Raw genomic sequence first — 26,478 nt, 5'->3', positions numbered from 1 at the left:
CTACTGCAGCACCATAATACGTATTTCTCTCCTGCTGGCAATTTGGAGGCAACAGCACTGAACACCAGAGGACTCCTCTATGGAGGGAGAGATAACAGCAGACATTTACTGAAAGGATGGGGGTTGTTTTCTCTTAACAATGGAAGTGTACACAGATGGATTTGGTAATTCTCAGCTGGTGAGCAAATATTCAGCTCTAGCTCATTGTGGCTCTTTGGGTGGGAAAAATAGATTTCACATAAGTATTCCTTTCTGGGTTCATGAAAGACAGAATGCAGGCAAGCTGAGTGGCAGAGTAAGGCAAAAACAGCCACTGCGTGTCATAGGATGTGAAGCCAGTTAGAACGGGGAGCCGAGGCACAAGGCCACCATTAATACATGAAAGGCAGTAATTTACTTCCTCAGAAAAAAAAACAAACAACCTTGTTCTAAATCTGACAAAACATTTTATAAGCTGTTTCACCTAAAGTGTGGGGACATGAAAATCACAGCTCAGAGATGGATGAATGTTCAACAAGAGTTTCCAGAAAAACTATTTCTTTACCCCACCTCCTCTCTCCAAGGCACCTCAGGAATGATTTGGGAGCCTAAGCCACAGCATCCAGGACCACTTTTGACATCTCAGGCAATATAAACAATCCACATTGTGGTTGACAACACCCACTAGAGGTCCCTGCCCTTGCAGCCAAGTAGGTGGATCATAGGCAGCGAAACTTCTGGCAACTTAAATTTCTTTTGGCATTTATATTCTGGCACCTGAATTACTCTGCTGATGTTTTCTTACTTCTACTTCCTCGTCTGGTATAAGGGGATGTAAGAAAGGAACCTGGGAAGAGGAAGCTACCATTAGGCATAGAAAGGCATTTCATCACTCTTCTCCAGGTGCCAACTCTAGCAGTAGAAGGGTGCCTGAGTTCTATACTTGTGAAAAAATCCTGAGCAGTTCCTTCACCCAAATAACTTCTCTCCTCCTCAAGATTCTTAGCAATGTCCTTTAATTTTAAGAAGGGGATTTAAAACCCCTTGTAAATGTTGTAACAGCTCAGACTCAAAGGCCTTCTCTAAAAATCCATAGTTCTGCTCTTAAATTTTTTTTTTTTTTTTGAGATTCCTCATGTAATTACACTCCAACTTTTGTCCTCCTCTGAACTTTGCTGAGTTTTGGAAAGTGCTGATTAGATCAAACAGGAAATTTCTTCAGGAGTCAAAGAAATAGAACCTTGAGAAAATTTTAAGAACCTGATTAGTCAAGCTTTCTGGATAGCTATTTGTGCCTTGCTTTTCAAGAGCAATTTATTCACTCAGTTTAACCTTATTCCCAGTACATCCAAGCATCACATGTAGATAGTTTTATTCTACATGGTTTCTCATGTATTTCCAGAAATTACTTGCAGTACTTGTTTCTGTTACTGTTAAGACCCATTTATTATGGCCAAACTAACAGAAAGTGAATTTAAAACCAAAGCCTGGTATTGCTCTGGCCTGGTTTGATGATGATGATGATATATCTACACAACACATTACATTATCTGCAAGTGCACATTGGCAAGCTAAGAAAAGGAAATTCTTTTGAACTCATGTTTAGAAGGAATGGACTAATGTCCTTCTGTGCAGAAACCACTGAGAAGGGAAGTGTTTTTTAAGTGTCAGCTTCACCTCAGTGACAATTCTTCTGTTTCAGGAAGTGAACACAAACATTCAGTGCCAGTATTCCCAGTGAAATCCCAAATGAGAGCAGCAGCTTGACTGTGTCACCCTCTAACACCTGAAATCCTTGGCTCAGCACTCTCTAGAAGAAGAGCCTGTGTTGCACTGCTACTGCTCCACTCCATCACCACCACATCAACCATGAGCTACCAGGCTCTAACCTTGGCAGCACTGAGTGTGAAATTTCTGTGGCACTCCCAGTACTCCATGCCAGCGTGAAGGTGAAAATTTTGTCCACATTTTGTGAGGGAAAAAAAAAATCAAAACCTTTAGCCTTTAAATTTGCAGAAAAAAAACCCCAAGTTACACACACACACAAATTGAAACCAAATAATCAACAGGACATGAAAGATGTCTCTTCTGGAAAAATACAGAATTAAAGTGCCATGATCCTCTCCATCAGAATTGCCTGAGGGCTGTTGGAGTGAAAGTGAAGAGGAGGAGAGGAGAGAAAAACAGCCACTGCAAATAAGCAGAGTATTTTATTGGAGAGTTATCTCCTTCTTGCAAGAATGAGTGCTTAAATGGATAATACCTTCCTGTGAAATCCAGGTTTCCAGCTCTGTGTTAAGAAGAGGCTCTTACCTTATGGGATTATCCATCCTTGATACTGTGAGAAATGCTGCTAAATTCGCTGTGTAGGAAGAACACACAATAAGGGTGAAGAGCCACCAGCTTCCCATTACAATGCGCATCGCCACAGAATTGACGCTGGATTCACCCCCTACAAATAAACAGAGAAATGGAGGGTCTCTCAGCAGATTCCATGTACAATCACCCTCTGTGTGCCCTGGTATATTAAACTTTGTTGGAGCTCCTCTCTGCTTCCCCTCCAGTCTGCCCTTTCACTGTGGGAGAAGCATTGCTTCTGTTAAGGCTGATAATTCACAAGTATTTTCTCCAGTCAACCTCTTGCCCTAGACAGTGTTCTAGAAAATCATCTTTCAAAATATTTCCCTTGAGAATTATTGAGGATCAAATCTATAGAACATGAAAAATGTTCTAAATAAAGTTGAATGGTGAAGCACAACTAATATGCAGGAATTAAATCATTACAGTGTTCAGAAAATAGTAATATTCTGTCTTCAATTACCCTTTCAGAATTGGGAAAAAAGCCCCACAGAACTGCCTAATGGTTTGTGTGCTATCTTTGCTATACTTAAATCTGCAAAGACTGAAGCATTAGTGTCATTACTTGTTACCCTTGACAAGATTTCAAACCATGTGAAGATTTCTTTGCAGCAGTCTTCAAGCACAGTTATGCTTGAGCATCATTGGAAACTAAACCTTACCCACAGAGCTGGTTCTACTTACTTCAGCATACGTTTGTGCTGATTATATCTTACTGCACTTAAGCCCATCTTAATGAGATGAGGGAACAAGTTTCATAGTAATAGGATGGATTTTCCAACTGAAGCTTTAGAAGCTTGCAATCACAATGAAAAATAAAGTAGAAAAAAGTTAACAACTTTACCCATACGTCAGCATTAAATAAAACCTGCATTCCAAGAATACAACTAATGTTATAGATAGGGCGCAAAAACTATGTGGGCAGATTTTGTAAACAATTAGTTACAAAAATAACTTTGTTAATGGCAGCAGTCCTCCTGAATTCAGTAGGATCAGTCCCATGCCTAGAGTGTAAAGCTAGTTACATACTCCATTCGAACGACCAAGAGATAAACTTTCTCACATGAGCTCAAAAATATATACATTTGTATTTCCATTTATACATTAAATAATTAAGGTACTAATTTCAGTGCTGGAGAAGCAGTGTAATTCCGCACCAAGCAGCTCTGTGGTTTATTTCTACTGTAACAATTTTGCCAAAGAGGAAAAGCCGCTAGTGAGCTTTTCTTGGACTTAGTGAGCAACAGAAAAGGCGTAAAAAGACAAAAAGCCCCAACCTTGCCCACCTTCCCCACAAAGGCCTTCTGTGGGATCTTTACCCCACTCTGGGAAGGCCTGTCCCGCTGCCCCAGGGCAGAGGTGAGTACCTTGCTGGACGAAGGCGCCGTAGACCACCCATATGGCGCTGTGCAGGGTGGAGGACACGGAGGGGCTGGGCTGCGCCGCGCCCTGCGCCCGCACGGCCTGGATGCGGTTCAGCACGAAGATGAGCACGCCCACGATAGGGATGGCCGCCGCGATGCACGCCCACACCGCAAAGTCGAAGGGAGCAAAGAGGGAGAAGATGTTGATCTTCTCCTCGGGCTTCTTGATTAAGATGCCCACAGAGTAGTCCATGTAGCGCTTGCTGAAGTCCACCACGCTCTCCCGCTCGGGCGTTATGGTGATGGCTGAGATGGCCAGGTCTGCTCTCTGCAAGACAAACACAGCGCATTGCATCGCTCCCTGCCGCCAGGAGACCGGCCAGCATGAACCTGCAGGAGAAGCTTTTAAGAACCAAGTGACTACTTGCCTCTCCTTCTATAACTTAAAACATTTAGATGCATTTATATAAATTCTCTAATTCTGCTTTCACCATTTAAACATTAGTTAATTGCACTGGTCTAAAGAAGAGTAATGAAATATAACCTGTCAAGGTACTCTTGAACAGAAAGCATGACCCTGACTCCTCTCTGGAGGAAGAGTAGCTTATTTAACCTTTATTCCTCACTTGTTTTCCAAAGGAGGCCTAAAACTTCAAACCATATTAACCCAGTGCACTGCAAGCAATAAATAAAGTAATACCATTTATTTAGCTTGAGTATTTGATAGCAGGGTGGGAAGAGCTAATGTTTGTTTTTCTCCCTGCAGAATTGCCAACTTTACATATTCATGAAGAGATTTCACAGGACAACTGGGGAGAAGATTTTGGTTTGGTTTTTTTTTTTTTAATGAATAAAGTGATGGGAAAAGCTCATAAGCGGAAGAATGCGCAAAGGCAACTTTGTTCCTGAAACTGCTTTGACTTCAATATATAAAACAAGTAGGTGTTGCAAGTAGATAATCTTTAAAGAGAATGCACACTTGATGAAGGGTAAGATAGGAGTTAACAAATAAGATTCTCAAAGCTTTTGAAGAGCTTCAATTAGATTTTCAGTGTTTCCTGTCTTAATAAAAAGAGTTCTTTTCAAAAAACCCAGAATATATTCTGTTTCCTATCTCTAATTGCATTGAGAACGTAAAACCAATATTAGAGGAGGGAGGTTTGCTTTGAAACACTTTGGAGTCTGTGGAATAAATGGCAGCAGAAATACCATTTAAAAAATACCATAATAGATATTTTATTGCTTCAAAGAAAGCAATTTCCAAAGAAACTTAACAGGAGTTTTTACCTTATTTTTAAATCCATGAAATTCAAAGAGTTTATGTCAATGCAAAATAAGTTAAAAACTCTTTATGCTCCCTAGCACCAACCAAGAACATCCTTATAATCACACATGTTTGCTATTGCTTTAATTGCTTCTATTTCTTCCTAAACATCTCCTTACAGATACTGAACCATCTATTTACAAGATAATGAGAAAGCTTTCACTTTCAGTAATAACCTCCGCTGCAGAAGAGTAACCTTTCCTACAAAAAAACAGCAACATGGAATATTAATTCCTTGGATTTTTCTTCTTGATTAATGCTTGTCCCATGTCAGGTTGCAAGAGCATGAACAAAATACGCTCATTTCATTCTCTGGGAGATTCTAACCGACAAACTCTACCCATTTACTTAAATGGAGTTCAATTAACTTACTCCTGGATTTGCAATACTATAATTAAGAAATTTGGTCTTCTCAATTTTAAATGAATGAATAATTTTGAGACCAGTCTAAATTCTGATCCCCTATTACTGGGTCTACTTTTCCTGTTTGGGAGTCAAACTCGTTGTCATCACTCATTGGTCTTTATTAAACACATTGTCACAGAATGACCAAAATATCCCATCTACAAACAATTTTCAAAGACAAAATGACAAAAAATAAAATACCAGTAGTTAATATTTTAGGGAGAATACCTTGTTTTTCCTCTATTTTCCACAGTTATTCCCTCACACACACAAAGATGACCTCTATTCTGATAGCAATGTAAAGACACAGATTTACACCAACATAATTTATGTTGAGAGCAGCTGGGAGCAAATAAAACAAGAGACTCTCTAGCTCCTATCATGTATACAGAGTCTTAAATCGCAGTTTATATCACACTCAAACCATCCACAGCTCAGAAGCATTCTGCACTGGTATCTTCATCCTAATTCATTCTCCTGTAATTTTTTAAAATGCAGCTTCTTCTCTGTGTACCTTGTTAATGAGTTCTCCAATCATGCCGTTCCAGGAGCTGTTTTGGAGCTGGTGTCCATACTTGCCATCAGGAGCTTGATATATCTCATACTTGAAGCCCAGATTCTTGGCCAGTGCATCCAGGACATCAATGGAAAATCCTTTATACCGTTTTGGCTGCCCAAGGATGTTCTCTGCCACCATCACAAAAGGTTCTTCCTGAGAACAAAACAGTATCTTAACTGACCCTTGAAACAAGATTTTCAGTTGGCTTCTCTGAGCAAAAGGGTGTTTTCTGTGTAAATTCTGGGCAACTTTGCACAGATTTTTGAGACACCCATAACCCTCTGAGGCAAAAATTGTAGGTCACATGGGATATTGTGAAGCTTCCCAATCAGACACCACTGCCTCAGTACCTGAGTCCTATCCATAGCCTTGGTTTTTCCACAGCTCTTGAGAAGAAGCAGAAACTACAGAAGAAATTCAACCCCAGATTTAAAAAGCTGTATTTTACATACAAGGCCTCGTCTTTTATCCAGGACACATACTAAAACTCGAGCTAAAACCACTGCAATTTTGTGAACATTTAAAATTCTAAAAATTCAAAGAATAACCTTCATTGGTACTGATTTCTGGAGTATTTTAAGAACTCTGATTTGGGACCAAGGAAATGCAGCATTTTATGGTATGTTTTCTGCTGGGGACAGGTGTCCTGCTTTCCTGCAGGGGAATCCCAGGGATGTTGGTGGCACAGCCACTGCAGCTGGCTGCCTTTATAGCCTGGTACTGCCACAAAAAGGGTCTGCTCACCTCTCACACCAGCTACATCATAAATTGAGGGAAGAAAATTGGGGGCTGGAGGGAGTGCCTTCATGTACATATGTACACTTAGGTACTGCCTATTTGCACCGTGATTCAGAAAAAGAGAATTGAAAACAAACAAAAAAGGACATCATATTCTGCAATCTGCAGACTACAATATCTTAGCCAGGAATGCATTCAAGCCCAAATTTGCCCCTAATGTAGCACTTGGCTGACAGGAGCTTTTAACCACTCCAGACTTAAACAGACAGTAGTCCCAAAAGCGTAATGATTTTTTTGGAAATATGACACTTTTCTAAAAGATATAGTTTATCTCAATGGGAATTTATGAGCTTGATGCAGAAAATACTTGATTAAATTTTACAGCCTGCAGTGTACAAGAGCCAAGATTAGATTATCATAATTGGCCCATCTGATCTTAAAATCCATGAAATGCTGAAAACTGCCTCTCCAAGCTGGAGGATGGTATCTGGAACACACCCCTGTGCATTCAGGCCCTGTGCTGGTTCTATGCCTGGTAGGAATTACAATGCAGAAAAACAGCATAAGCAAATAAACAAATGCTCTGTACCACTGACAGTGCACAGCTCCACATAAAATAATAAAGGGTCATCACCTATCTTCCTTGCTTATGTAACTGATCATCCAAAAATACAGAACTGAAAACGATAGGGGAAAACACTGCGGGAAGTGCCCAAAATATTCAGTCAGATCCTGTTTATTTTGAGCATTTTGTTTCCTGAACTCAGAAAGGACCATACCAAGACAGTCACCACTTTGAGTGTCACTCCTTGTAAGTCGTTGCCCAGCCGTCGCTCTTGGAGGCTGCCGTTCAGTCCCTTCTCGGAGTCCCACGTCGCCAACTGGAACAGAAAGTACCCAGAGTCTGAAGCACTGCCAGGCAGGAACCTCTCAGCATTTACAAAATGTTTAACAGCAGCTTGACCGAATCCAGAACTGATAGAGAGAGGTGGTGTGGCTTTTTTTAATGTAGAATCAGAATTATTGTGATTCAGAGGACAGACATAAACAAGTACCTTGCCTGAATGTATGTTCATTGATGTGTCCAGTATAAATGCTCAATTATCTGTAGTATTTATCATATCATTTCACTTGGTTCTCTCTGACATTACATTTCTCCTCACTAAGTTTATATTGCCTGAGAGTCCTCAGGATTACCTGTGGTTGCACTATCCCAGATTTCCCTTTCTGTTCAGATCCCTATTTTCAAATATCCTACATTTATCAAAGACCAACCTTTTTTTCTACAGTGTTTTAGCTCACCTGCAGTCATAAATTCTTGACACAGGTTCTATGGTGTCAAGCTGTCTCAACTCACATTTTCTTCAGCTCCTAACTTAGGTCCCGTTTTCTCTGTTCTTGTCCTACTTCTACATGATCTCTAAAACAATTACAGCCTCTTGAGCTCCCAGGCTCCTGATGAACAAGTAACTCATATCTACCAGATGTACCATATGCATGTTTTCAGGAGATCTCCCTGGAACATTACATCTAAATATTTCATTTTTCAATTAAATGCATCATTTTAAAAATTCATTTTACTGCATTTTCTGAAGAGAAATACAGTTCAATTCAATAGAACAGATTCAATAGAAAAGTCACTCTTAAGTGACCTTTGGATTATTCAAACTAAATATGCTACTGAGCAGCAGCAGCAGCCAGACACTCCTTTTGCCTTCAAACAGAATCCACAGTGTCATTTTGTTCAGAAGAGACATAAATAGTATCAAGTAGAAACTGTTTTCCTCTTTTTTTCAGCTGTACTCTTAAGCACCAATACTATGCTCACATATTTGGAAGCAGTGTTGTTAGCTGAAGGCATGCCCTGTAGAAATTAAACACAGTCCAAGATCTGTGAAATATGGATTCCTCCTGCCAGAAGCTAATTGTCATGTAACAAGTCAAAATCTTCTTGGAAAGAACTTACTTCACTGAAAATGCCTATGGCTAGATGTCTTACATGATTTATTTCTATGACTTCAGTTTTATCCTAAAGCCTCACAAATCAAATCAACAAATAAAATGTGATGGAAGAGATCTGTATAGTTTTATTTCTGTTTTGTTGCATTAAACTGATAAACAGGGAACTAGAAAAGAACAAGACATTCAGTGAATATTCAGCAACTATCACAACTGATGGAAATTATTCCACAGCCACTAAATCTTGAAAGCTGAGACGCAGGAGAGGAAAGACTTAAGGTACACCTCCTTTTATCCAGATGACCTGGAGGATGGAGGAGGAGAATGTATGAATAATTTTCAGCTTTCTAGTGACACTCCTGAAAGCTAAAATATCTCATACTGAACACTCTCCTCCTGTGATGGCAGTTTGGAGTGACAGAGGAGTGTCTGCACATCAAGTGTCTGCAGCAACACTGGCAGATAAATACCTGTAGCCATGGTATCTTTTGAATTTGAATTTAGATGCTGGCTCTGAAATATTTCCAGATGTTCCTCAGTCCTTGCAAGTGCGAAACCAAATGGACAGATCCTTCCTTTGACAGAAATCAACATGGTTCAACAGACTTCAAAGATCAGTGTAGGTGTGTATAGCATCTACTGTGTCTCAAATCCGTAAAGAAAGCTTACAAAGAAGGTTTAAACCTTTTCTGCTTGTCCTAGGCATATGATTGAGATTTTTGCCAAAATGGCTTGCAAAATGTACAGGTGATGATTAAATAGTCATAAAAATGGGAAATGTAACACATTCAAGTTTACTTCATCACTGGCGGACTGACACATCAATTTCTTCTCCTACACATGCACCTTTCAAAATCTGATTTCATAAAAGGGCCTTAGACTTCTCAAATACTCTGTTTCATATTCTGCACTACACCTTGAAGAGCTCCAAAAAATACTGGAGACAAGACAGTGTAAACCCATGAATTTATTCTTTTTTTCAAAAGGAGCAGACAAAGATTCTTCTTCCATGCAGCAGGGGTAAGTGCAAGGAGAAAGAGCATATTTTGCTTCAGAACAGTGCTCTAGAGTACTGTACTACAAATTTTTCAGCCTTTTAAAAGCAAACTACAGAGATAAAAATCATAAATGGAACATAAGGAAAACCATTTCCAGAGGGGATTTTCCCTGTGCATCCTTGTGCTTTGGAACACTCCATTTGCTAAGAACTGTGCCAATTTTATCTTCCACTTCTTGCAGACAGAATTTTGTTTATAGGACTGATGTATTTACAGATATGTATATCAATTTGTGACAGCTGACCTGCCAAGATCGGTGCCTGAGAAACTAATTTCCAGCACGGTTACACACCATGAGTGCTGCTGTTAAGGCCATTACAGTTTCATTCTTTGTAGAAATATGTACAAATTTCCTACCAGAAGTCTGTAGCCAAAGGTTATAGCACAGCCATCATCAGCTGATAGGAGATAAAGGGCTTTTAGATCTGATTACGAGAAACAACTCCTTGCAGAATCAACACTTGTAGGATGTGTTTCAAAAAAAAAAAATAAAAATCAATGGTCTCTGGAATATGTATTTAATGGCAGTCTGGGTGGGATTTTTTGATTCTCAAGTTACCTGGTTCTGTGGGTTTAAGTTTTGAAATCAGCTACTTTATGAAAGATTTTCCACTTAAAGCATCTTAGCTTTTCTTTCTGAAACAGCCCTGTTGCTGTTCCCTGGTTCTAGCCAAACAGCAGAAGCTAAACAATGCAGTAAAGACTACCCAGAGTAAACAAATGTGGAATTCAGACAAAAAGGTAATTTGTTGGAAAATTCTGACTCAAAACATGCTTTTGATTTTAGTCAATATTTACTGCATTTTCAATTAGAACTGCAAGGAAAGGTTTGGAGAGAGAATATACCAACTTTAACATTGTTTTCACCCTACACAAGCAAGACAGGATGAAACAAAGACACTTACTCAAAACACAAGCAAAACAAATGTCTGTCAAAGGCCCAACCAAATGGAGATGCAAATTATCCCAACCTACTAGTAAATTCAGTTGGAAACAGACATTAGCAAATAAAGTGTTCAGTGCTTCTATCTCAGTATTGAATGCGATTATCTCCAATATTTTAGTTTGCAATACAGTAATTATTGTCCAAATAACACATATCACTGCTATTTAACACAGTTTTAAGTATGACACCATCCTAAATGTGATCTACATTTCAGGAAAAACATGATTCACATAAGAAATGAAAAAAATAATTCTCAACAGCTGCGTATTAATGTTTGAAGTGTCTACAATCTATCCCGAGCATACATCTTCTATTTTACCAAAACACAAAAAAATTTAATTGGGTGACTTCGTTGGAGCTAAGGTTACACTATCCAAGCACTTGAAATCTGAAAAACTCCTAAGAGACAGGAAAGTGAGAAGAGTGCAAGGCAGACATCTCTCACACCATGAGAGAGACACCCGTATCAACCAGAGCACATTTTCAGTGAATAAAATAGCTGTTCTGTCCATGGAGTGTAATAAATTAATCTATGACATTCACTGTCTAAAAATGCTTTTAGATTAAAGTTAGACTCAGATTTCATTTCAATGACAACTTGTTTCTTAACCTTGAAGTCAACGGAGTTTATGTCAAGTATGATGTCCTTGTACCATGTTCGTGTATGTTACACATTGGTGCCTCATTCCCTTTGCAAGCCTTGCAGTACAGCGAAAAGCAGATTTAAAGTGAACCTGATAATAAAACAACACATGAACAAGAAAATTCATGTTTACAGATGACAAATATGAAAAAAGGGAGTGGGCCATTAAATAAATGGAAAAAATTAGACACTTCTTTACAGTTCTACAGAATAAACAGAATTTCATTTAAATCCTAAAACAAATGTAAGTCCACTTAAAACATTTAAGTCCACAATTCCTTTTCAAATGCAGTATAACAGTAATCTACGGAATTTTCTGCCATTTGAAACAAGGTAGTAGTAGGACTCACAGTTTGAATTAGTAGTAGCAGTAGTAGTTGTTAAAAACTGTCATATTTGTGTAATCCACAATAATATAAAACAGGATTCAGAAAATGAAAAGGTATCAAATCTCTTGCTTGCAAGCAAATCCAAACACTGATACAATTTATTTCCATCAGAGCTACATAATTATTAGGACTATTCTAATATTTCTACTCTAAAGCATAAGCTTATAGTCAATATAGGGATAAGATACTGGGTAAGATCTGCAGATGAACTGATTTAAGAAACATACTGTGGTTCAGCATAACTCAACCCTGTTTGTAGTGAAATACCAGCAAGTCATCTCCATCCAGACATTCTAGTCTGATATTTTACATTTGTTTGTATTAAACATATCTTGCTTCCAAACACTTGCAGTGTGACTGGAACACCTGTGCACCCACAGCCACAGAAAACTCCAAAACACGTTAAAACCGTGAAGCAGAGGATTGAGAACCAAGTCTCAAACTGTACATAAAGTCCCAGTCTTTGGGTGAAAATTTTATGCCATCCTGCTCAATGCAGGGCATTAAGCAGCACCATAAGGATTGCATCTACCTGCTAAAAGGTCAGAGAAGGGCAGGGAGACCATGGAAGGCTGCAGAAAGCTAGAAAAAGGCACAGAGGAAAAGGCTGCCTCCCCTGGGTTGCTTTGCCACTGCCCCTTCTACAAGGAAACCCTGGCTTTGTGTCCAGGACAGCAAAGGACACAGATGTGGCTGTTGATGCTTTAATGGCTCTTTAGGACTGCAAGACCTTCAGGGAGAAGAATTCCATTTAATTCCAAATTGAGCACAAATTTTTTTTTGCAAATTTATGGTGCCGTATCGATGATACTCAAATTTCTCCAGAGAATCACGGGAAGATGAGCATGAGGCAGTAAGACCTAGAAATTACCAAGCCATTCTGCAAAAACTTGACAGCTTTTTCAATAGTACTTCAGAATTAATAGGTAGCTGAAATGAAGAGGACAGTATATTTGTATCTGAATTTTAGTATTATTTCATACAAAGTCTTATGAATCCTAGGGGAATTTGTTTCCTGAAAAAAGACAATACCACATTAGCTTCTGTGGAACAATGAAGAATGAGGTATCAAGATGAGAAAAGTTCTGAATAGCACAGAGCAAGTCAATATTAAGATCTTCTTGACTTAATAGCTTTCTTACTGTTTTGAAACAGGAAATAGGAAATTACTGATGTTAAAATGTCTAAGATAAAAAGATACCTCAAAACTGGGGAGTGTTGAAAATACATCAAACTTGTACAGTGAGAAAAATAACTAGGAGTAGTAAGAACTCTGACATGAAACCATAACATGCATCTTGCATAAGCAGAAGTGAACAGTTATGGAACAGAAAAATGGGAAATAGGCATACTTCAGCTGAAGGAACAAACACAGAAATGAGCAAACAAGTTGTGCAGGGTGACAATGAGATGCAAATGATGATGAGCTTGTAAAACAGTACTGCTGCACAAGTACCAGTGTGGTCCTGGACTGCACATCCCACGGCATGGGCTGAACAGGGCAACCACAACACAGCTGAGAAGAATGCACAGCCTTGTCACTGTGGTTAGCATCTATCTGAACAAGTTAGGCATGCTGGAAAAATATCAGAGGAGAACAGGACAACTGCTACTGTGATGGAGGATTCAGTTCATCCAAAAAGGATGAAAGATGCATGTGTGAATGTTCAAGATAATGATAACTAAGAAATGGGAAAATTAGAAACAAAACTGCATATAAGGCAACAGAACTACTGCTGCAAACTTCTTGTAATCTACGGAGACCTTTCACAGGAAATACAAATTGTTTCTTAGAAACATTTATTCATTCTCAGTGCAGACTCTTAAATGGGAAATAGATAAAAGGGCAGGGATTTTTTCAGTATTTCTAAGCAAAACAATTTTTAACGGGAAAGGGTCGGCACACCCAGGATATAAGGAAGTACATAGATAAAGGAAATCAAAGAACTCTCTGGTGGTTCTTGAATTCACCAGAGATACCAGATCCAAACAACTGTTTCACATAATGCTGGATCCCAGCCAAAGGTGATTAGGATGGTTTTGTCCCACGTAGAACAATTTCATTGAAGTCCCAGAGTGCACAGTTTAACCTGTGATCCTCAGTTTGCAATTTCCCAGTTGAGTGGATTGATTACCATCTTTAAGGCTGGTATAGGGGCAGATTATCCACAAAGTCAAAAGGTACTTGTACAGTCTTTTCAAAGAATGTCATAATTCCAGAATACTTGAAAACCACAGCTACTTTCATCTCCAACAGAAAAAACCATTCCCTACTGCTGAAACAAAGCCATTCCTAGAACTCTGCCAGGGAGAAATTCTGTCAAAAGTGCACAGGAACAGTTGAGGTTCCAGCCTACAACTGTTAACTTCGCAAGCCTACGTAACACCAGTGAGTCCCGAGGGCCACACTTATATAAAGTTAATTGAGCATAGACCTAGAATAGAAAATAGAGAAAGTTCAAGAACGCTGAAGGAGGGATTTGAGTAGGAAAGAGCAATTGACCTGAACTGACATATCTAAAGAAACAGATATACACCACTGCTCGCCTGAGCAGCCAGCGAGACAAATGGCAAATGTCTAGGACTGAGATGCCACATGAAGTCTGACCTTGGAGCAGCACAATGCCCTTCCAAGACGTGAGGGAATGGGCTCACAATTAACAGAGAAAAGCAGCACTAACAGAGTCACCACCATGTAGATAGTCCCATGAAACTCTGATTTAGAATTTAAGAAAACAAATCTCCAACTGTGCCAACAAAATGTACTTTGGCAAGAAGCTGCATAGTAACAAGCGGAGAATTTACACAAATTGGAATAAAAATTTCAAATTAATTCAAACAGCTCAAGACCAATGCAAAACGCTAAAAATTACATTGCACTGAAAGTTAGTATCAGAAGAGTCTTTTTGCCATGTAAAATCAATGACAGTACTTAATTGCTATTATCTAGAGACTAACTAGATAGGATATGGATATGGAGTGTCTCTCCATGTAATTTACAATAATTCCTACGTAATAAATAGGGAAACCTAGAGGGGAAAACTACATTAGTTAACCCAAAACTGTGGGGATAGTTTAGGACAGAGGACTACCAGCAGAGGCTCTGGTAGAGGTTATTACAGCGTTCATATTCTAATTCTCTAGAAGCCTGTGCATTTATTCAGATCTTGCTCTTCAAACTCTGCCATTCACTACAGCTAACAATTTTGACCCTACCTATCATAACTCAGCAGTATCTTGCTCCACTATTTTTATGGTCCTTCATTGCAGAGAATATCAAGTATTTTGACATGAGACAAAATGTTTTCCCTTATGTTTTTCATTAGCCAGAGATCAACTCAATTAAATGTAATGACCATACTATTAAAAGCCAACTACTTTACATATAATAGAGCTCTACAACATAAATGAAGATTAGATACATTCTGCCCTATACTACTAATATTAAGGAAGCCAAGGTATTCCCAGGTATTGCTCTCTACAGAATCGTAAGTGAGGAATTTCATGCAGAATTGAAACAACAGTTTTATTTCTAACCCTACAGGTCTTACTAACACAGTGTCAGACTTCTTATACCCCTTGTGAATAGATCTACACCATATAGTTTATACTGCATATACATCACGTTTAATATTATGTTGCAGGGCATCAATTATGAGAATTATCTTTTTGCTGAAATGAGATACTGCTCCAGTATGTGGCAGAATGAGACATTATTTTGCTAGCAGGTAATGAAGCAGCATTGATACCAATTCAGGGTTGCTCCTCTTTCCATATTGTGATAGCTGGTGAACATCTCTGACCTCTTACACAACACAGAAAAACACCTGTGTTCTACTGTGCTTAGCCTGGGCAATGCTTGTCTGGGGCAGCAAATCCACACTTGGCAGAAAAAGGAGCTGAAAGGACGTGACAAGATAAATGTATTCTGCAATTCATTATATAAAAGTATAAGTAGGCCATCTTCAGCTCTGCTAGAATAAATTGCTTCAATTAATACTAGTCTTTGAAGGAGCAGTGACTGCAACATGCTGATGTTATTAGTGCAGCAACACAGGCACTGAGAAAGATGTAGTATTAAATGAAGCAATCATGAGAGTGATGAAAACAATACGAACAAGGATCTTATCCTCTGATGGCTTCTTTATGAAGTGCAGGGAAGTATTACTCTATTCCAAAATTTTTGTCTTTCGTTTCCCTGACATAATATCAAAATGTGGCAAAGAAGGTGTTGAAAATAAATTGGAGGTATTTTCTACTAGACTCTAACAGGCTTCTCTCTTGAAAAGCAGGCAAGAAACTTCCACTCCTGTCCTCCTGCAGTTTTGCCACTTTTCAAGGCTTTAAGATACAAATGAAGTGCCATAGTGCAGAAGCACTGTTGTTGAATCAGATGGCAGCATTGCCGTAGCAAAAAATGTGTGTGCAGCACCACAACTCCTTTAAGGGTCAAATAAATTAACTGTGAGTACCCAAGATACAGCTGAATCAGGCACTTCCCAGGGGCTTTGTAATGATATGAACAACCAGGTCTCTAAGCATAAAATTAAACCTAATAAGTAATCATAAAAGTTAGACCGATGCAGGTACAAAGTCCTCAACAGCTGTCACAAGTTATTGGCTAAAAACACATTGCCACTGGGTTACCTATCTGAAAGGCAAACAAGCCCCTCTTCTTTTTCCTGCAGTTTAAAAGACAAAGTCATTGTCCAGTGAAATCCAACATGTCCTGGGCTCCAAGGATACTCTGAGTGCTACAGCCAATTATGGAAAATCGGGTTGCTCAGGAATAGCTGCTTGTGGACAAAACTGAACCAATTCCCTTTACCACGACTCATTATGTGCAGGTAAAGTGGAAACAAATACGTTTCACACAGAGAACAGATTGGTTTCAAAGCTTCCAAATGCTTTTTGGTAGCAAATTACTAGCTTTTGAGAGCAGAACTATCCTTGTTATTTATGCAATAGTGACCTCAGCAGACCGTTTGTAAACAAAAAAAACCCTCATCATCGAGAAGTTGGATCTAACAACAAATACAAATTCATGTTGATTTCCTATAGGTTCTTGCCCTGCTCTACAGAGCGTAGTAACCAGTAAACTCCCTGTTGTGCTGTTCTAAGAATTTTACTGGGGAGGGAGAGCAAGAGAGGCTTGCACAGCTGGACAGCTGTCAGGATCTGTTTTTTCCAGTCCTTCTATGTGAGAGCTCTGCACATAGGAATTAACCAGCATGCTACAACGGGCTATGCCAAAACTGCTCTGTTTTTTGCAATTCCTTACTGGGTTTCTTGGGGATTATCTGAGCTGAATGCGTTTGATGTCTCACATTCAAGAAACCTATCCTTATTTCTTCAGTTCTAACAACAAGACTTTTCCTAGCCTGGCCCTTGAGGTACAGACCACTGTGTGATTTCACCAGCTGTGATTTTCTCCTTCTGAAGCCTGGCCAGCATGAATTCACTTTCTGATTCTGGTTAAAGACCCTGAGTCATCTCAGAATGAAAAGCAAAGTTCAGCCCACACTCTCCTATCACCTATCAAGGCAGATCTCAGTCCTGTATTAAAACTGCTCTTCTCTCAAACTCCAGACACTCATGAAAAGCTCCACAACATCCGGAGTAACTTTTTGTAGAAACTTATTCAAAAAGTAAGTATTGGCATTATCTAATGACCTCATGACACTTTGGTGGCCTTGACATAACAAGGGCAATGTTCTAGAGAAAAAGCCACTTTTAATTTTAGCTCAAAAGGCATGGATTCATAAAAGTAATTTATAAACCAAATTGAAAACTTAAACACAAAGAGGTCAAAGTCTTAGATGAAATGTTGATACTTAAAGATGACAATTAAAACTGCAACAATATTTTATCAGAATTGCTGTTAAGACAAGTTAATACTTTCTCTTGACCTCAGTAAAAGCCCTAAGTGCCCAAGCTTCCCTGCTAAAGATTTTAAGTGAATTTTGACCAGCTCTGGTTATCAGCACTGGAATCTACATCCACATCTATGGAACACTGAAAATTCTTGTAATAAATTTAAAAGCTCCATTTTTACTGGACTTTCCCTTATTTTGATCTTTACAATATGACTTCACCTTTACCCTCACTTCTCATGGGAAGTGAGACAGAATGACTTAAACAATTTGCAGATATTTTTTTTTCCTCTACAACAAAACCCACTGAGTAAAAAAAACATAACTTGGTGTTTGGTAATGAATAATTGCCTCTCCAAGAAACAGAGGAACTGTAGACAGTATTAAGGAAAACATGAATTTTCTTCTCTCTAATGATAGGCATTTAATGGTTTTAATTAACAACAAGCTATATTGAGACAGCTTTCAAAAATATATTTATCCCTTGGGCTTTGTTACATACATAGAACAGGTTTTGTAAGGCAAATAAAATCAGCTTGCTCACAAAGCCAATTAGCAGAGAATATACAAACACCAGATCCACAGATATTATAGTTTATATAAACTATACACCCATTGCTAAGTATTCACAAGGAACATAACAACACACTTAGCTGATCTTTGCATAGTCCTCATACAGAACCTGTGGTAAGCACGAAAAATACTTTTCCATGTTACTGTGTACAAACCTTTTGCTTACAGCCCATTGCCCTGCTTCATTTTTTCCTGCTTCAAATCAACATTCAGGAGAATTTTTAGCTTTTAAAAAAAATACTGGACAATGAGAACTTCTGAGCAATTTTGCACAGCGACAGACAGTGCACACAGGGTACATAAGAAAGATTACAGTAATAAATACTTTCTCCCAGCTCCACAAACTGCCACGTACCAGCAAAACTCCCTCACTAGAAAGGATGTGGTAATTTCAACAAAGTAGTCAAAGGAAAGAAATAAAAGCAGGTAAGAAATACAGCTTGTACTATGTGTAATGTTTAAAGGCTTTCCTTTCAGTTTCCTTACTGCAGCTTTAAAAATAAACACCAATCTCCAGCAAGCTTTATTAGAGTGCCCTACATCATTTGTTCAGGAGGATTCAATAATTTAGTAGGTTTATGTAATTACTACAGAGCTTATTTAATATTGCACCTGATGCGTTGTTGTTTTCCAAGTCTTGAGAAAAGCTTCTAGAAAGGTCAAAGCTGATCAAATTAGAAAACAAGACATGATTTATGTGTGGTCCAAACTTCTCAGTGGAGGGGGAGAAACACTTTGGGCCCATTGAGGGCCACAGATAAGCAGCAGAACCTCTGCCAAGGAAAGGCAGCAGTTCTCTGGGAATGACCCAGCGGTCAGACCTCATTTAAAGATCACCCTACCTTAAAACATTACAAGATTTATTTCTACGCTCTAAATGGCTCTTGGTCACTGCAGGGCAGGTGGTTTTTCAACAATGAACAGCAAAGCATTTGTACACAGAATTACAGCTAAAATGGTCAGTGCCCTCTGAGAAATATGGATGCAGAAATATGACGAAGAATTACCACAAACATATCTGAGGAGGAAAAAAACCACACACGTTACATTCATTAAATCCCTTTCTTACTGCCTTAACCTGATATTCCTTCTGTTGCTATGGTGATTGTTATCCAGCCATTTATACATTTAAAGAAAAAAAAAATCAGTATTCCCTCTCATGAAATTCAAAGTGTGAGAAATATCTCCTTAATGCAATATAAAGACTATTTCCTCAGTGGACCCATCAGACATTCATTTTCCTAAGGTCTTCCGAGTCCATTTAAACTTCTCTCTTCCACACATTGTGTGGCAATGAATTTCAAAATATAAGCAGGCAGTCTCTGAAAATGTACTTCCTCTTACAGGTTGTACAAGCTGCCTACCAGTTCATTTTATAAAGTATCATCTAGGTTTCCATTATGAGAAAAAAATGAATAATTCGTCCCATTTTGTCTTTTAATCTCTTCATTTCCTAAGCACCTAGACACACTCCTTCCTTTTGTCTGCTTACTGAGCCGAAAAACTCTGGGCTGTATGTCTCTTCATATAGAAGCAATCTGATATCTCTAGTCACCCTACTCCCTCTTACATCTTTTCTAGTTCTTGTATAAACTTTTTTGAAAGGGAAAAAGAAATAAAAATCACCAAAAACCCCAACTCAGTCCAAATTATAGAGACTGGACAAAAATAAGCTCATGGAAAATAGGAAAACTGACTTCAGAAAGCCGACTTCCGAGGGCATTATTGAGCCTATATTTAAAAATTACCTTAGAAAAGTTGCCTTAGAAATCTTCAGCATTTAAATGCAGAAACAGCTGAACAAGGAAAGTAGAAAGCAAATTTAACCAATAGAAATTGTATATATTTATATAATATATACTTAGGAAATGGAAAATAAATTCTTACCTACTACATGTACAGTAAAATGTAGAATTATTTAACGTTTCTTTAAAAAAAAAAAGGCACTTTCGTTTATTAGAAAAAAATGCCAACACCCTTCACTGTATTTGTTGGGAGCTCTTCCTAAATGCCTTCCCTTGCATAAGCAGAAGGTGGTAAATACAAAGTAGAAAGCTATGAGCGTGCAGTAATCCCCCTCCTCTCACTAGGTGTACAGTAATGTAATTTGTTGGTAATAAAGCCCACAGCTTTTCATAAAGTTAAGGGGAATTCGCAGCAACTGCTGAATTTCCAGTATTTTCCATCAAGTACATCAGGCCTCTACAAGTGGTCCAGCCAACTTGGATTTTTTTTGTAACTCACAGAATTGCCTTATAGATCCCAGAACATCTCAAGGCTACAGACTTTGCTCACAAATCCAATTAATTAAAGGAAACAAAATTAACAGGGTGTTAATAATTATGTGTGTTTGTCCACATCTCCATGGCAAAATATTCCCAGCTGCTTCAGAGCAGGCTTGGGATAAGCTCTGATGGCTGAGAGGCCCTACAATCTGCTGGCTGCCCATCAACTTAGTAGCTTGTGATTCTTGAGTGAAAACTTGGCCATTACTGAACTCCCAGGGCCTGCATTAGAGACTGACAACGAGCTTCACTGCAGACTTCAAACTGCAGCAGCTGCAGGGAGGGATGAATGAGTGAGTGACAAACGCAATCATCACATCAGCCCAGGAGATGCTACTAAAATGCTGCTTATTAGCACTGCCAAGGTGACAGTTGACAATCTGTGCTCTGATGGACCCACAAAATTGACACAGCCCAGGATGGGGAAGAAACTCCAGTAGCTGAGGTCCTTCCAGAACTGGCAGCTCAGACCATACAAAACTACATCTGTTCATTGCTCAGAAGCAGAAGAAGGCCTCCTACACTGAGGGCTGTCAGGCTGGTACCAGCACCAGTACACAATCATTTTTAGAATTCCAGGAAGGGAAAAAGATTTGACTGTTTCTCATCCAAAATATATTGAAAAGCCTGAAGGCTAGGAAGATGGATACCCAGGCCAGAGCCTGCGTCCCAAGAGTGACAAGATCCAGCTCTTCAGGAGGTCCTTCAAAAGGCAGATTAGAGACAGCTCCCCCCAGTTGGTGGCTTTTCTTTCACCCTGCTGAGTAACACAGGCCACATCTAAGATCATAAATGAATTAGCAAAAATGTATTCCTGTAAAAATACACCACTTCCCACATTCACCTAGGGCTGTCATAAAAATGGCATTTCCTCGTCTCTTCTTTAGGAAAGACACAGCTGTCATTAAATATATATATATATATATGATATATGTAGACAGATATATATGTATATGTGTCTGCATAAAGAAGCCTGTGCTGTTATCCCATATAAGAATCTGCCTGAGTTTAAATTGCCTTTCAGTACTAAATGTCACAATCACTACAGAGAGCTACAATTTAAAAATCTTACAGGACTGAAACTATTTTTCTCAATACTCCTAACTAGTTTTCATAGTTTTTTTTAACCCAGTTACTTGTCCTTTTGGGATGCTTCTGTCTCCTTTTGTCAAATTTCCAGGTCTTGAATTGGTACCACACCAGTTAGGAGAAAGAATATCAGATCTCTCAAAAGCAGGAGTTGGCTGTTATTGTGAATAAATCTCATGTTAATGACTTTCATCACAACTTCGGTCTGTGTTAGTCAGGCAACATTACAGGGGCTGCATGTGCACACAGAAAATCAAAGAGAACCGAGGCTTAATTGTATAATGGGCTGCACAGTAATATGTCAGAACCTTTTGGTTAAGGAGTCTCACAAGACTAAGAGACCAGCAATCACATCAAACAACGACAGCCACCAGCACATTATCCCTGTCCCCCTCACAGCCCCACCATATCAACTCAGATTTCTTCACAGGCACGTTAAAGGTCACCTCGTGGGTGCTGGACAAAGTGCTGACACTAGAGCTCACGCAAGATTTCACATTCAATATTCTTCAATAAAATAAACTGACACTCTTCCCATCTCTGGCAGATACGGCTTAGGATCTGATAATCATTTCCATGATGGTGTAAATTACCACAGCAGACTCGCTATTAACGTTTTCCAGGCTATCACACTAAGCCAAACAGATGTAAAAAGACTAACACCAGACTCATATTTTCACCAGATTTCCCATGCAACAAAGCAGTTGCATATGAAAGAAATAAGGTTAAAAAGGAAAAGAAGAAGGAATATTATACTGGCTTTCTTGCTCTTCACAGATTTTCTATTTTTAACTTTTTCCACTGAAGTGCAAAACTAAATTGAAGCTTGCTGTGAATACATTCAGGAACTTCAGCAGACCCACGCTCATTTTGTTTGTGCTGACCTGTGGTCCTAACTCTTTTTGTTGCTTTATAATAAACACCTTATATGTTGGAACACAAACCAAAGGTATCTACCTCTCACTGCCACCATTCCTATGTCATAATTCCTGATATTCGTGCTCTAGATCTTGTCTTTCTCCTAGGATACTTGCCCTAAGATAACATCAGCTGGAAACTTCTCAGGCTTACTGCACACCATGCCATTCCAGCTGCGGAACTGCTCCCCAAGCATTGGCACTCATTTCATGTCTTTATGTATGGCTTACACAACTTTTGCCATGGCCAAGAAAAGATTCTGGCTAAGCATCCTAATATCAGTAAACTTGGACCAGTTCTGTTAAGGCTGTGATCCAGGTGGTTCCCTCAGTTTAGGGAGTGCCTTAGGCTCCAGCCTGCCACCAGGGTGGAATTGGAAACAGGAGCAGTGCTTAATTTTATAGTTCAAGGGGCAATGATATTCCCCAATGATAGTCCAAATCCAGCATGAAGATGGATGCAAAAGTGAGGAGAGGAGACAAATGGGGAAGTAGGAGCCTTAGGTTTTCATGAGAGGATTATTTTGAAATATCATCAGAGAATGATATATTGATATGATATGTGCAGTTCCTGCAGTTGAAATATCAGAATGAGCAACAGTTGTTCTTCCACTACTGCAACAATTTGAATTCTCCAGGTTTCAACATGACAGTGATACTGGAATTGATTTAAGTGCATTGATGCCACTGGAAGTCATAAGGGCTTTTGGCAGAACCTATAAAATGGGAAGAGTTCCTGTGTTCCATTATGCTGATGATGCTGAAAAGCAAAGTGTGCCAGCCAGAACCCACCCCACAGAACCCCAAACCTTTAATTAAGAAAGCCTGATATTAAGTTGTACTCAATTACAACATCTGTAATTTGCCACTGTGCTCCCAGAGCTAGTCCATATGCTTGTGAGGCACCTTTTCAAACCCTCTTTTGGGCACACTATGACTATCATACAATGCACTTGTATTATAATTAAATTTAGTATAATTACTTTACAGAGTGATCAGTGACAGTTTATTGTTCAGGAAGAATTAATCCTTTGAGCCTTCCAACATCATTTTAGTTTCTGGTTCTAAATGAGATTTCAAAGAATGTAATTTATAATAACCAAAATCCCCAATGCATACTTTAATATAGCCTTCCTTTGTTACAGCAGCTCACTAGTAAAATGCTTCTGAGTGAGAGCACTCCTGGTGTACTGATTTACCTACACTGCAGAGAACCACTCAAATGGGAGGAAAGCAAGCAGGAATGCTCAACTGATCTTGATTTCTTCTCTTTCTTCCTACTCCCCAAAATATCAGTGCTCTAGAACCCTTTCAGAAACAATCCCACTATTAAAATCCTTCCCCTAGGAGAACACTTGCCTTTCCAGAAGCAGCCCAAGAAATCCTCCTATCTGAAACATCACACTAATTCGTGAATATATTTAGAGGAGGTGTGATGATTGGACGTAAGAAAAATCTGGAACTGCTAGCATAAGAGAAACCAGGAAGCTTGATTTCCTCCTGAAACAAGATGCTTTTCCACAGAGAGGAATCTAAGTTGGGCAGAGTCAAAACATTTTGTTTAGACATTTTTAATTCAAGCAAAATGTTTCGACAAAGTGGAATCCTTGGAAAAAATCCTTTGCAGATCTCATCCATTCCAGTGTAGAAACCTATTTCCCTGTCTTGTATCCATTACAATCCTAGTTCTCAATTTCTTTATCTGGACCAGTTGTTAAGCATATTGCATATCCCACTGAATAAATTCCTCCAGTTGCACACCAGTCCCTCAGGACCACCATGCACAGGAAATAAAGGAGGGAACCTGACCCACAATACAAGGCAAAAGATATTAAAACAGGTCAATATTGTGGGGTTTTTTAAATTATCTTTTCAAAATTAAACCCTTCAGTCCAGTTAAAAAATTCTAAATTTCAATGTGACATCTTTTTATCAAAATAAAAGCTTTTCTTGTGCAATTTTATCCACCAGAAAACAACATTTCAATGAAAAATTGACAACTTCCAACTGTAGCTATCAGTACAGCTGAATTCCTTGATGTGTTTTTTTTCTAAATATCATGTTAAAAAGCTCTCTTTTGGTCTACTTGACTAATTAAGATCTCTCAAGCTTCAAGGCTCAGTCCTTTTTACTGTCAGCAAGGTTTTTCTGTGCAATCAAAGATGCTGGCCACAGACCTTCTGGAGGTGACATTCCAGGCAAATGTCACTGTTGGGATGATCAGCACTCAATAATATGTGGTATTGAAACTGCATCAAAAGACATGGCAGAACACATTTTGGACAAAGTCTGAGAAAATCTGTGTATTTCACACTTCTGCCACCTAACAGATAGAACAAAAATTTTCCCAGAGAGCACATAAATTCTTTTTTTATTGGCTGAAGTAATTTAGCAAAGTAAGAGACAATCACTGGCAGTTGTTCCGCTCCTGCCTCATGCATGAGGTTAGCTTGTTTATGGGTTCATTTGTGAACCCCACCTGCAATGACACCAGCAAGCGAGAGTAAAAGCTTTGGAGTCTCCAGATGCCAGAGTAATATGGTTACAAGGCCATCATACCTCTAATTTTAAACAGACAAACCAAAAATCTCTTACAATTATCTTTCCGTATTTCTGCATGGAGCTACGAAGGGAAATACTTGCTGGAAAACATAAGAGGCATCATATGCATTTTCTGGGAGAAAAAGGGGGTTTTAGGTACTGACACTCCAAACATGATTGCTCAGAGTTCAGCTTACCCTCTTCCCTATGGCAAAGTATTCAATAATGAAGAGAGAGACACAAGCAAAGTTAGAGGAGGAAATAGAAGTGCCAGTGGTAGCTTAGTGGCAACATCTGCGAGTCCAATCTGACTTCTTGCTGAACCCAAACAGTAATATAATCAGGTTTATCAGCTTCCCCTCCATAAAGATCTGGCTACTATGGCTATCCATACCTCAGAAGAACCTCTAATACACAAGAATAAATGCAGAGAATGAAAAAACGTGGAACCTTCAGCTGGAACAAAAGCCATCAACTCTGCAGGTTAAATCTCAGTTGCATATTATGTGCCTTCCTCCTGCAGGTTCCCTGTCAACTCTCCATGATAATTTTAAAGTTTCACATTAAAATATTCATTTTGAATATTCTTCACAATCAAATTTTTCACTGAGTAAAATTTCAACCATATTTTCATCTATGAAATAACACCAGAGGCATTCTTCTAAAGACAGTGCAGTTCAATAGACTTGGGTCACTTCTCAGAAGTGGGGATCAACCATTCTTCATCGAGAAAAATGAGCTGTAAGACAAGTTTCCCAGCCAGGTGAGGAGTGAAATAAAGTAAATGCATATTTTTAAAAATCCAAAACAAAACCACAAACAAACAAACACCACCTCCTTTGAAAAGTACACTGGCAAACTGAAAATGACACAGCTTTTAAAAGAAAACCAGCTAGAAAAGGTTAAAGGAGATTTGTGAGGACCTGATACACCTGATGATACTTATGTGGTGGATGGACATAAAAGAGAAAATATGAATGTTTGAATCGACACAATTTAAATCCCACAGAGCAGTTGCACAGAGGGTTGAGAAGACGAGGGGGGAATGCCCCGGAAAAACTGAGCAAGAAGGTCAGGAGGTGGAAGGAGGATGCACAAAAGGAGAGGCACTAAGGGCCGAACAGACAGAATACCACAGCGCAGCAGAGATGGCAGACAAGCAGGGACATGCAGCTTATTTTCTTTGCTGGCGGTCAGCAGAAGGATCACTCACTGCTGCTGCACCTGACAGGCTGAACAGCTTAGTAACCAAGTAGCATCCTTTAGAAAGAGAGGGTTGTTTGTTTGTCCCTCCCAGGACACCCTCCAGATGTCATGGCAAAATATTATTAGTTGTGTCTCTGATGAGATATCTAATAAAGACATCTTCAAGGTTCTTCCTTCCACCATCATGTCACAAACTTCCAATTATTTGGTAAAGATGCCGTATTTTAACAATAAAATTTCTCTACAGCAGAGTAAGCAGAACTCCAAAATAG

At 39.0% G+C, this 26,478-nt stretch overlaps 1 protein-coding gene across 3 annotated transcripts in view; it reads right to left on the bottom strand.

Moving 5' to 3' along the window:
* GRID1 (glutamate ionotropic receptor delta type subunit 1) overlaps positions 1-26,478 on the bottom strand; it is a 483,633-nt gene that overhangs the window by 42,919 nt on the left and 414,236 nt on the right. For all 3 annotated transcript variants that reach the window (XM_066191627.1, XM_066191628.1, XM_066191629.1), the window contains 4 exons: positions 7,507-7,608; positions 5,945-6,142; positions 3,705-4,029; positions 2,293-2,431 (listed from right to left, as the gene is read on the bottom strand). In XM_066191627.1, the coding sequence (XP_066047724.1) occupies positions 2,293-2,431; positions 3,705-4,029; positions 5,945-6,142; positions 7,507-7,608 (764 nt within the window). The remainder of the gene's footprint in view (positions 1-2,292; positions 2,432-3,704; positions 4,030-5,944; positions 6,143-7,506; positions 7,609-26,478) is intronic.

Source organism: Chamaea fasciata, unplaced genomic scaffold (genome assembly GCF_029207755.1).
Source record: "Chamaea fasciata isolate MVZ Bird 193981 ecotype frontalis unplaced genomic scaffold, bChaFas1.0.hap1 SCAF_9, whole genome shotgun sequence".
Lineage (NCBI taxonomy): Eukaryota > Metazoa > Chordata > Aves > Passeriformes > Sylviidae > Chamaea > Chamaea fasciata.
The sequence above is the reverse complement of the archived record's forward strand: the minus strand, read 5'-3'. Positions and strand labels throughout refer to the sequence as shown.